We start from the raw sequence: 13,528 nt of genomic DNA, 5'->3' as shown, positions 1-13,528 counted from the left end.
ACACACGCCTCGTCGCTTTTGTAGATGAGTCCGATGAGAGGGGTGCTGCGGGGACGTGGCTCCCCTGTATTTGCTAATAGACGAGCGGCTCAGCTGCGGTGTGGAGCAGCCTCTGAGATTCACGCCTGCCTCTCAGCCGCAACCCAAAGTCGACACTTTCCACCGCGTGCAAGATTGGACTGGAGTGCCCCCCCGAAGGGTGTCACCGTGCTGACGCTCGCTGCCACTGCAGCCTGCTCTGTGGGCTCCCATAGCAACCCGCCACCCCCCCCCCCAATCCGCAGAGGCTGCCATACTCAAACACCCCCCATCCCAATCCACAGAGGCTGCCATACTCCCCCCCAAAAAAAAAACCCACCACAGACCCTGCAGCTCCAGGCTTGGCCACGCCTAAATTAGGCCGTTAAATTATCTTTTACTGTCTGTGGAAACCTTGGGACGTTTTGCACACGGCCAAATTGTCAAAGTGAGCCTGCCACTACTGATTCAACAACCTCTATAAGAAACCTAATAGTTTAATACCTGACTGCATCCTTCCTGGTTACAATAAGCAGATGTTGTCGTGAGCAGATACTGCAAAGCTCTGTGCATTTAAATGGTTTCCTGTCTTCCACTAAATAGCAGCTTACAGCAACCATTTTTCAAGAGATATCATGCAGCAGCCATTTTTCAAGAGATATCTAACCTCAGCAGCACTGACAGTATGAATTTCATTTCAGTAAATTGCATGTGAAAGCAGTATTCTAGTTTCTGAACTCATTTCAGGTATACAGTGAAGTATTGCTAGCTTAGGTAAGGGTATATTTTAGAAAGCACAGGCTGGAATTATTTAATGTCCACATTCCCCCCTTCTTTACAAGTATTAATTTCCAGTAAAGATGAATCCTTTAGTCTGTATGTTGCTGTGGCAATTGGTGCCTGTCGCTGACAAGTTGAATTTGAATATAAAGCTTCATTGACCAGTCAAAAGGAATTACTGAAAGTCAACTCCCCTGCATTCAAGGGTTGCTCTTGATTTTAATACGAAAAGCAGGAGCCCTTGTGGCTCTGCAGGAGTGGAGCTGGCAACCCCCTGCTTTGCCGCATCCGCAGCTGGTGTTCCTCAGCTCTGCCTGTGGAGAGGGTTTTCAGCACTGCGGACAGCAGCCCAGCCCACCTGTAGCACGCGTTCCTGTGAGACAGCTGCAGCCACTTACGCAATCAAAATCGGCTTCAGTACGAGCCAGAGGCCCCCTCCTCGGAAGGCTCCAGAGAGAGCGGAGGAGGCCTTTCGGCCCGGTGATGTGAACGCGCTACTTCACTTCCTCGTTTCCTACAGAGGTTTGCTTTACTGATGAACCCTTTCTTGCTGTGCCACGTTCCAAGGAGCAGCCAAAAGCCAGATTCCGGCTGGCCTGCGTGTTTAAGGATCTGCTGGTCCATTAATTGCCCCCCTTTTTAAAAATCTTCCTGTCTAATTTTATGTGAGTCCATAATTTTGGGAACATTTGCAGTGCGGGATTATTGAATGCAAAAACATTTCTGTGCGTGATGAAGTGCCTTTCTATGTTTTCCGAAGCTATATTTTTAGTGAAGTAAAATGTGAGAATATCAGGGAACATTGATTTTTCTGCAAGGTAACCCCTCTTGAATATTAAAAAGCAGTTCTAATGTGAGGGCAGTTCTGGGAGGAGAGCATGGATATGAATGTGAGTGAATCATGTTGTGATTTCTCAAGGCAAACAGTTATGTTAAGAAATGTGACTGCACATATTCTTTATTGCATGGGGACACCATGCGCTGTCTTATATGAGAGCAGTACAGAGAATACTAGCTCTCGGTATGGAGGCTATAGATTTATCTATCTCATAAAATAATGTTAAAAAATACATTTAACAGGAAAGGGAAGAAACCTACTCGGGGATGAGAAGCCACACCTCGTAACAAAAGGATTGTTTACAGTGGATAGGAAACGTGAGTAATCAAATTAGTGCGAAAAAGAAAGAAAAACTGATTTTAAAATATTAGCATACAAGGTCAGTGTGTTCCTCAGTAAGCTGTAAGCCACGTGCGCCACGGTGAGGTTTTGAGGTCTGATGAACGCGCGAAAGCGAGTTGCTATAATTATCCCTTCTCTGTGCAGCGCCGAGCCAAGCTGAGATCGCCAGACAAAGATATCATGTTTGCGGTCAGGATGCACTTAGACAGCGTCAGCTGCTGACTGACACAGGCCAGGGCCCACCACACCCACAACCCCTGCTGTGAGAAACTGCAAAGCCGTTTTGACGCCTCCAGGATTAATTTCTCACGGATTCCCTAAAGTCCCGCAGAGAGACCCAAAAGCAGCTCAACTCTTTTCCCTGGTAAGACAGGCCCAGGGTGGAGGAATCAAAGGCCACACTGAGAAACGTTTGTCTTTGAATTTGATCGATTTGTCCTCAGACAGACAGACAGGAAGAGCGACAGGAAACCTAGTACATTTCAGGGGTGGGAAAACATCTGTTAAATTTACAGGCAACATAAAGGCTTAGACACATTATTCTTTTATCAAGGCATCGATGTTTAATTTAGGCGTTTTGCATTTACGATGGCAACGAATTGCGTTGTCTTCTGGTGTGCTAAATCTACAGCCTAATGGTATGAAAAAAAATGGAATATGAAATATTTACATTTTTTAAATTCCGTCCTCAAAGTTTTGAAAAATTACACAATATTTGACCCCCACTTTTGTTCAGTGTTGCTGATTTTGTTAAGGAAATTGGAGCAGGATTGCATTCAGAAATGTCTGATTGACTAATTCCGTTAAATCCAACACTGTTGCTGTTGGAAAGCATTCCAACCGTGTCGAGCTGTGTGAGTGGAACATTTACCCTTAAATGTTCTCATAGTGTTTGACTATGCAATCTAAAACATCCACAATAATCCAGCCTGCGTTTAAATGAAATGGAAATAAAACCAGTCATAGTGCTTGTCCATATATCTGAGGTTAAACCCATCCTCTGATTGATTATTTTATGAATATACATTCATTTTGTTGGATAAATATCTCTCCAAACAGAAACTTTGAGAGGAAAGCACTAGTAACACAGAGATAGCTGCCACTAAAGTGCCATTTAAACAAAAATCACAGTCGTTAGATAAAATTAGAATGGGACTGGGTAACAGGAATGATGTGACTGGTCAGTTCTTAGCCTTTTGCCCCCTGATCACCTTGTTGCACTAATTCCTCAGCCTAAAATAGCATCCTTATCATTGTACCCAAGTCCTCACAACTTAAATGTTTAGACTGAGAAAACTGTGTTCTTAAAAGGATGCCTGTAATGTGAAACTAACTACAGATAACATATATTATTAACGTAACAACAAACAGTCTAAGTAATATAATATATATTTTTTTTCCAGAATTATTATTTTATTGTGCAAAAATGTGCCATAGGACAGAGATCCATTCTACCCTTATTCATGGCTGCTCTCACAGGAATAAACAAACACAGCAGCACCTTATCGTCTGTGACAGATTTACCTTCCTGCGTCAGAAATAGTGCGATATGTCCTGACCTTTCCAGATGCGCGTTACTCAACATAACACATGCAGGCGTGCGCACGCGCAAAAACACAAACGAAAACACGCACGCACTAACTTCGGTCAGTAAACTCTCTGTGGGAATAGGGTGCATACTCAATGGCATCCCATTGCATGGCCTCTATTCCTCTGCAGTTGCATTTTGTACAATAAGGGAAAGAGATACCCTTACATATTTCCTAAACAGGGGAATACCACCAGATCGCAGCGTGGACGGTGATATAGTGTAGGTTCAATTCTACAATTCTACGTCGGCCGTTGTCGACAACAACGTTCACCCTTCTGCACATTTTCTTCTGATGGACGATTCTCCTATAAAGCAATAAATAAATGAAACAAAATGTAAAAAATAAATAAAAATAAAACGGAAAAACAAAAAAATTACAGTATAGCATAGTGGGCGTGGCCAATGGACAACCGTGGATCTGCGTAATCATACCAGGTCTCTTCAGAAAATGTCACAGTGGTTTACACGAGTGAAGAATAACAGCAGCAGATTACAGAAATAATTCTGTATCTGTATCCCCAGCCCCCCGGGCCAGAAAACGTAATCAAGCATTTAACTTTCATTACTTTTTGTTTTAAGTACTCAACAGAGATATCTCTTATCCACTGTAGACTGTGGAATAAATGTCATTCTTTTAAGCGCACAAATTGCAAGGAAATGTAATGTCAATAGTAGTTTTACTCTTCGACCATCAATGTCAAAATGCTTTTTCGGAAGGTGAAACCTCTGTCCCAAATGAGATTTCCATGCATCAGGAGAGAGAGAGAACAAATAAATGAATGAATGAAAGTTAGATCGGATATTATCGTTTTAGGGGAGGCACTGCTGACATTGCATCCCATCAGCGCATCCAATAACAACACTTGTGGATAACAGTGTCATGGAAAAAAAAAAACAGTACAGTACAGTGTCATGAAGAACTTGATTGTACAAAGCAGTGCATCAGTCCACTATTCACAAGCGGTCGCTGCTACAGATCCGGTCTTGCCCTGAATTATTATGACAGGAGTCACGTCCTTATTTTTTTTTTTTGGCTATGCATTTGTGCTGATGCACTGCACGCGCTGCAGCGGCTCACGCGATGCCGCCCAGCTGTGAGAGCGCTCACTCTCGTATCAGCCCAAAGTGGCAGTGTTTCGGTCGAAGGCGGGCAGTTCTAATCGGTTTCTCAATGAACGATAATCACCAGCTGCACGTTGGATCCAAGGATTAGCGCTCATCGAAGCAAGTCGTTTACTGTTTTACATGCCCTTTCGGCGTTGCCCGTCCAGCGAATTCGCCAATAAGTCGGTGGGTCCAACAATTCCCACGCCGCCCACAGGAGACAGGTATTCCCTCGGAAACAAGGGGGCTTGTCCGCGAGTCGTTGGATTTTCCGCGGTAGTTCTCTTAGCAAGCTGGGGTAAAGTTTGCACAGTGTTTTTTAAAAAAATGAGCGACCTTGATGAAGACTTCGCCAAGCTTCTCACGATAAAGGAAGACAGGATAAAAGACCTGGAGAGACGTTTGGCCGAAAAGGAGGACGAGGTTCACGAACTGAAGAGAAAACTGCACAAATGTCAGTCTGTTTTGCCCAGCGCGCAGCTTATTGGACCGAGGACCAGGCGAGCCCAAGGCATTTCGGCCGAGCCCCAAACGTGCCAAGACCTGATTAGACAAGCCTTTCGGAAATACGCGAAATCTGACCGGTAGGGTCTTTGCTTTCATCTTATCATAGTATTTGCTCTTTATAACGTCTTGTGCAACGTGACCGTCATTATGCGTTTTGATGTGTGTCGCCAACTGTAAATATTTGAGTCGGGTGACCTGCTTTATTTCCTGCAAACAAGTTTGAACTTACTTCATCACAGACCGGGATAACTCGTGCAGCGCACGAGAGACTCCTGTGTAGGTAGCCTACTCCCCGGGCTGGGTTAAAAAAAACCCTCATAGACGCGCGCATCAGTCGGCTGGCAATTTCATTCTAAATCGACGTTGAAGCGGAGGCGAAAATAACGAAACATCAGTGAGTTTCATTGATCCGGTCCATTATACCAATCCCAGAGGAAATGGGGAGGAGGAAGTACAAGGCATTTATGGGTTTTAAGTAGCTGGACGCTCAGAGCAGAATGCATGCCTGATGATATTTAATACTCCATTAAGAAAGGCTTTGTACGCCCGTTGCATACGCCTTTGTTCCAGCGCAACCGGCTTCCCACCCATCCCCGATGTTCCGAGATTTTATTTGGCTCATCTGGTTAGTTTCATTGCTAAATAGAATAAGCCCAACGATTCCGGGACGATTCTTCCGAGGGCTGTTGTGAAAACAGCGGTTTTTAAATAATCTGGAACATACACAGTTACCATAGCGATAGGCAATTAGAAACTGAATATTGGTGAATGACACTTCTGAGATGAGTACCCCGTTTATTGGACACGTCACCTGCACTGAAGAACGATTGCTCGTGCATGCAAATCATCACATTAAGCAAAGCCTCCGTTGAACTAAACCAGAGCCCCGTAGATAAAGGTGCTTCTCGTTATACTGATATTGTTGTCCGGGTCGGTACATAGCAAGTATATTTTTTAAGATTTGTGCCATATTAGATTACTTTATATTCTAAACAGTGAATCAAATGTATAGGCCTATCACTTACGAAATTCTTCAATGAAAATTAGAAGTATTTTAGCTTGTCCCTCTCGGCAAATCTTTTATTTTGTTCAGTATAATTCTGGTGGGAAGGTATTTAGACAAATGGGATTGGAAGGGTGAAATTACGCCGAATGTCGTACAATGCAACACGTACGATATTCTGCTTTGCTACAGATAGATTCAGACTCTTCATTCACGGGATAGACAACCTTGAGGCCTTGAGTCCACGTCATGGGAGCGGAGTGACACATTGGCCTCCGTCGCACGGTCCTGAATAGACAGGTATCCAACAGTGTTTGGAAAATTAAAGTCTATTACCGACCAGATTTAATATTTGAATTAATATTCCGGGACATGGCGTCAGAATTATATTACGAACAGTTTTAATTATTCAAGATAGATTGCAACACATAAATTGTGCTTGGGCAGATTAAGAAATGATCAAAGGAGAAAGGTTGGATATTTTAAATTTATTTATTTATTTATTATATTTAGGGACGGAGTGTGGCACAGTGGGTAAGGAACTGCGCTCGTAACCGAAAGGTTGTAGGTTCGAATCCCGGGTAAGGACACTGCCGTTGTACCCTTGAGCAAGGTACTTAACCTGCGTTGCTTCAGTATATATCCAGCTGTATAAATGGATACAATGTAAAGTGCTATGTAAAAAGTTGTGTAAGTCGCTCTGGATAAGAGCGTCTGCTAAATGCCTATAATGTAATGTAATGTAAATACTTTTTTTTTTTTTTAAATGGAGAAATATTTTTACTTCAGTAAAATCTTCCTGTAGTATATGCATTTTATTTTTCACGTACAAATGTGTGACCTTTTGTGACAAAGTGCGTAATGTTGGAGTTCTTACAGCAAGGTGTCTAATGTCAATGGTAAAAACCAGTTTCAGCTTGAAACAGACTGTCATACAGACCCCGGTGTGTAAAGGTCTCACAAAACACATCACAACAGTTTATTCAAAGTGTCTGTTTCAGCAGTGCTTTCTTTCAGTTTTTTGTAGTGTGCCAATACATTAAAGGACAACCTTTCAGAGCCTGTTTATAATGGATGATTAACGTCCTTATGAATGAGACGATATTGCTGAGTAAGGACCCTCACTCACCTACACAAGTGGTGAATAGTTCCAGTATTCAGTTAGAGCTACTGCCATTAAGCCCCCTCCTCCTAGAATCTGGTGTGCTAAATCTTGGCTGAAAAAAAAAATTAAACTTAATTAAAAAAAAAAAATTACTAACTAGCTATCTAAATGGGTTTTCTTTCACCAAATTGTCAGTAAAGTATTTAGTAAACTATTTGCCAGGTAACTATCACAATTGCCTAAATCCTGTAGTTATGTCTTACCACTTATAAACTCAGATGAGCAGTGGCCTCCATGTTCATTGTGTCTTGCGAACATGACAGTTTGTCTGAAAAAGCAACATTTTAGTGCTACTTTAGGTGTTGCTACTTGCAATTGCATTAAAGCGGAGGCGACAGGTTCCTGATGTTCACACCTGTCTTTTCCTATAAAGAATCCATGATCCAGTCGCACATTCACTGCTAAGTGAACAACAAAGAATAGACTACAAATGAAACACTAGTTATTCGTGGCAAGAAAATGACAGGAGTGCGTAGTGCAAAGGGCGGGTTGTCTCCCTCGAGAATAATCCAGAGAGGACGCCACGCCACGAAAATCTTAGCCGTCCGTCAGCTGAATGCGATTAAGGAGATTGATCTCTCTCCTTCCCGCTACCAATAGGACTTGTCGTCTCTCGGTTCTGGGGCCGACTCCTGAATAATTGACGGCGAACAACTAGATGAGCTCTTGAGGAAACAGACGGAATTATTTTGACATTTTACAGTGACCTCTGACATCACAAAATCCAATTATTACCTTTATCCTAAGTGGATATCAATACATAAATCATCAGACTTTTACTGTCCTGTAAACAACCCCCCCCCACAATGTGAAGCAATGCCCTTTGAGGAGGCTTTTGTCAAAGGCATAAAAATTTTCACTCGAAACTGAAATTATTATGGTTTGTCAAACCGGAAATTCAATTTATAATTCCATTATAATTACAGCTACATAAAAAAAACAATTTAGCACAGTAGATATGTTGCTGCAGACCCTGAAATGCTCAAATCTATAACTCTAATGGCAAAGCAACTCTGAGCTGCCACTGCCTGTGTGTGTATATGGGAGACAGCAGGAGTCTCTCACCTGTATAACACAGTGTGTGTTAATTATTTTGTTATAATGTTGTTAAAATGTAATTACAAGCCAGCGCCGTCTACCAGTGGTTTAATCTGCGATCGACACAGAGGCATAAATCAAACTGAAAGCCGATTGTAGCCTTCACCCCTTTTTCAATTCTCCTCCTTAACAATCCTGTCAATTATGCAAATAATCCCCATCCACTGCCAGGTAATTTCCTCTTATCTGAACGCCCGGCACGCCACGTCAAAGAATCGACATGACGACAGCCAGGTCTCCATTTGCAGCATATGGCAATATCGATGTGCAACACTGACTCGTGTGCAAACTCCATGCAGGAGGAGGATGGGTGGTCTGTCAGCTGTCGCTGGGAAAGTGAACAGAAGTGCCCATCCGCACGGATTTGAATTATTTTTGAGGCAAACATTGCACAACCGGGCAATGTATTACTGCAGAATAACAAGGGATTTGCAATTGAGTGTTGCACATTAGGAGACGACTCCTTTATTGTTAATCAAGCAAAACAAATTAGAACAGAGTGAGAGATTAGGTAAACAGGGGTCGTGTGAAGCCTAGAAAAAAAGCGTGACAGCTTTGAAAATGATCTTTGGGTAAGTCCTTAATATATAAAAGAAGCTAAAAAGAAGCTTTTAATTGACTGTGGCTTGTCTGCTTCTCCATAAATTGCACCAAAGTGCCAGGGATCAGTGGCTCTGTTACAGTGCAATAAATTGCATTTGTTATAATGCAATAAAATGTACAGTAGTAGGCTACCCCTGAATGTAACAGAGCCACTGATGCCTGGTATTCAGCACAATAAAATGTAAAATGTACCAAATGTAGCATCTAACTACATAGCCCTTCAATCAGGAACTTGACTTATACTATTGCACACTTTAGGGCCGTTAAACTGGTACACAGTGAAGGCGTCATACTGTTTGTATGTACAAAGGCACGTTTTATTAAGAATAAACCAATTTTTCAACAAAATTATCCAGCACATAACCACAGGGTGGCAGCAGATCTCTGTACAATCGTTATTCCGTATGCGTAGTCATGCAGAAATAATGCTTAAAAAGGAAAGGTTCAAGGGCAATTATTTAAAAAAAAAAAAAAGAGGGTAGAGATTTGGCTTGCAGAACTACCCAGAATTCACTCAGAAACAGACATGCCGTAGGCCTGGAATTATGATGCATTTTCGAGACGGGGAATAAAAAAACAAGACTGCATTCTATTGCATTCCAGGAAAAGCTCGTGCATCTGGTGTGGTAACAGCCCAAAAACCGGTGCTGACCGACGCGCTGGATGTGGCTTTCCTCGAGGAAATTGAGGATATATGAGGAATATTTCAGAGTCTCTGTGTCCTGCCGGTCTCCCATCTCTCGCCGTGGGTTAGGCGAGGAGAAACGGCTCCATTAGCGCTGGCGCTAGGCACCCGAGCACAGAGCCGCATTCATCGGATTACCGCGCTAGTGAGCAACGGATCAGGTTTCTATCGATCCGGATAGGAAAGGGCAGGGCAGGAAGTTTATCAAAGTGAAATTTAAACCCTGCTTATGTAGGAAGGATCTTTGAAGGGCACTTTGAATAGGGGGGAAACACAGATCAAGAGAAACAGACTTTTGCTTAATGTGGAAAGCAAAGGTTGACAGTTATTACCCCCCCCCCCCCCCCCAAATAAACCTAAAGATTGTAATAGCAAGAATCACAATTATAAATGAGTTCTCAGGGGGGACATACTTTAAGTGGACAAATTGTGAGGAAGTTCTTATTTACCCTGGCTTGTCCAATGACTTTGAACTGAAATAAAAAAAATGTAAATAGAGTAGAAATGTAGGCAACTGTAGAGAAGGGAACTACAGTAGATACAAACTCCTGAGTTTGTCCATACAAATATCTTAAAAAAAAAAAAAAAAAAAAGGCTTATCAAGGTGGCAGAGATTTGAATGGATTATTCCTGACCATATGCTAATAGGCCAACATTAATTTCATTAGATGAACTGGCAATGAGCTCCGTAGGATAATTACAAGGTGATATGGCGGTGAAGCTCGACAGAACTGGTGTCTTCCAAGTGTCATCTCGAGAACTGCATCAAGATGAATTTCAGATATCATAGTTTTCTGTAACATCACAAACAGCCTGCTCTGGTTTCGGACACATTTAACAAGTGCAAATAACGTCCAGAATAGCGCGTGCCAGTTGTGGACCAGCTGCACATTGCAGAGGCGACCATCACGACACAAAACGCCCACTCGGAACCACACACATCGCACGCCTCAAGGTGCGATTTAGATTCAGCGTTGAGAAATCCTTGTTATACAGATTGAACCGCCACAGAATCGACAACAAAAGCAAACTGAGGAAGACGGAAGTTGGCTACAAAGTAGCAAAATGAAAAAACAAAAAACAAATCTAGTATACGTTCACGGAGTAACTTTCTTATATAACCCAGCTAATTGCCGGGGAGAAAAACGCAAAGACAGTAAATCAAAGTCTTCCGCGTCCCGTTTTACCTACACTTGCCATTATCAAAAGAAAACTAAAACACAGAAAACCTCGGTAATTGGGCTAAACTCCTGGCGCGCATGGGTTTCCCGTTGCCGCTCGCACTAGTGCTCTGATCAAAAAACATCTCCTGCAAGCAAGGTGCGCGTATTTATTGTTCCTGAGTCTACCGTTACAGGTGTTGGTCATTCCCCAATTAGTCTCGTAATTAGTTTCAGAGACGAAAGCAAACAAGGGCTGAAAAACGAACAAATTCGTTGAAAAAGAACGTAACGCGTGGTTAACAACATCTCAGAGGTCACTCAAAGGTTAGGAAGTTTTCTTTCTCCCAAACTGTGGAGTTATGTATACACAGACTACTTGGAGGTGGGTCCTCAAATGCATGCAATCGCTCCACAAATCCAACAGCTGCGCTTCCGCAATTACTACGGAGGACAGAGCTCGTGCAGGGAGATTATAGCTGCTAAATTTGACCACACGAGGCTGCTATTGGACACAGGCCTATAGCAAAACGGTCAGCGCAAAATGAAACTCTGGATACAGTACTTTTAATTCGATTCGAGTAAATTGACTTCCTGTTTCGTTCATACAACTGTCAGTTAATGAATTAGAAATTTGCCATTCAGGACAGAGTGTGTTCTCCAGCACCGTCTCCACAAGGCTCTGAGTCAGCGTCCTTCCCCTTAAGACACAATTCATAACAGAGGATGAGATCCCGATCGGGCGGACACTCACAAGGAGCTCGTGTGTTGTGGCAATCTCCCCTCCCTTACTGTCAAAAACGGAGACAAGGCTCATTACCGTACCTCTTTAAACAGCCACTCCTTTGCTTCCTTTGATCTAGTGTCAGCTAGAACTTATTATAGGGCCGCATTAGCACCATATCAGCGGTGCTAAAATAAAACCCGGATCTCAAGAAGTAGGCCTGCTTCTTAAATGGAATATTAATCGAGAGGTAGTTTATTTTAATAATCTCGCGCTTTGAATTATAATATTGCCGGAAATTGTATGACCCAATTCCGTTTTCTTCTGTATTTACTTTTTTTATTGGAGTATTCTTTTCTTCTGTGAAGATCCGTTTGATTTATTAGACGGTGTAGTGGGGATAAAATTGGAAACCGGCCTGCTTTTCAACCGCCACACGGTGTTTGATTATAATGGAGTTACTTTAATCACAACCACAAGGGGGCGCCTTTGACCCTTTTTAGGTCACTTAATCATCTCCTCGGGAATTTTTTTTTTTTTTGCTGTGACCACAGCAATTTTATTGTTTACATTCGTTTTCACTAGTTATTGCAACTGCTACAACATGTTTAGAATGGTCTTAAATAACAACAGTGTATATATTTTTTTACCGCTAGGTGTGATGCATTGGAAAATGTCTTGGCTCCAATCATCCAAGTCATGCATATTAGTCGATAATAAATCTCTCAGAATCTGTGGAATTTGAGTGAGTTTATCCATAAATTATACAAGTTTCACAGATGTGGACAGCAGTCTGAATATAATCCCACAATTCTCTGTGGTGTATTTTAAAATTTATATCACAAAAACTTGCCACCATAATCATCCCCAGATTTAATTGACTAAAAAATGTTTTCTCCCTCTCCACCTTCGCTAATGTGTGGTGAGCTTTCTGGTGCAAAATGGCTGCCGTGCGTCACCCAGGTGGGTGCTACACATTGGTGGTGGGTGAGGTGAGATCCCCTTCACTGTAAAGCACTCTGAGCATTTGGAAAAGTGCTATATAAATGCAAGGATGTATATATAGGGGAAGATGGCTGAACTTAAATTCGTTACACCAACTCATTGTCCAGCAACTCATTGGCAGTTCATTGTCTAATATTTGACTGCATGAAGACATCCTTGTCAGGTATTCTTTTCACTCTATCCACGCATACAGCTGGATGTACTAAGTCAGCACCTGATCCAAGGAATCAAACCTGAAACCTTCAGTTGCCCAGTTTCTTAAGTTCCACAAGATACAAAGTGCTGCTGACAGGGGTTGGGGGTGGGGGTAGAAGTGTATCACAGGAGTCACACTTTTTACCTTACAGTGGTAGGATTCCTGATTATTAACCCTCCTGTTATGTTGCGGGTCAAATTGACCCTTTTTAAAGTTTGAAAATCTAGGAAAAATACTTAAAATTATTTTTTCAGTATGAAACTTCTTCTACTGGCCTTAATTAGTGTAATCAACATTTTAAATGAAAATGGTTCATTTCATGTATTTGCAAACCCCCCCTGTATGGGGATTGACCCGGGAACATTTTTGCTGTACCTAAAAAATGAACAGAACAGGAGGGTTAAACATGCGGCAAAAAAGCAGTTTAACTGCAGTTTCTGAGCTGCAGAGATCAAGAAAAGTGTAGAATGTCCACATCAAGATTAACTTTTAAGTACAACAGCAAAAAAGTGGATTATGGAATATTAATAAAATCGAATAAACGTATTATATCAAACAAGAACTTAACAAAAACTCCAGTGTATGGTCTAGACAAAAATGTAGAATTCTAGACCATTCTGATATTTATTTATTTATTTATACTCAGTGAATCACTGTGCTGGTGATACATCGCGAACAGTTGCTACAAGTTTTCATTGGAGGAGCCGAT

At 42.0% G+C, this 13,528-nt stretch overlaps 1 protein-coding gene across 1 annotated transcript in view; it reads left to right on the top strand.

The window, feature by feature from the left end:
* The first annotated feature begins 367 nt into the window (after nt 1–367).
* The window catches only part of LOC135244693 (cGMP-dependent protein kinase 1-like), a 105,861-nt gene continuing 92,700 nt past the window's right edge, over nt 368–13,528 (top strand). The window contains exon 1 of the mRNA XM_064317182.1: nt 368–5,257. Coding sequence (XP_064173252.1) covers nt 4,815–5,257 — 443 coding nt within the window. The 5' untranslated portion in view covers nt 368–4,814. The remainder of the gene's footprint in view (nt 5,258–13,528) is intronic.

This window comes from Anguilla rostrata, chromosome 18, assembly GCF_018555375.3.
Source record: "Anguilla rostrata isolate EN2019 chromosome 18, ASM1855537v3, whole genome shotgun sequence".
NCBI lineage: Eukaryota > Metazoa > Chordata > Actinopteri > Anguilliformes > Anguillidae > Anguilla > Anguilla rostrata.
The sequence above is the reverse complement of the archived record's forward strand: the minus strand, read 5'-3'. Positions and strand labels throughout refer to the sequence as shown.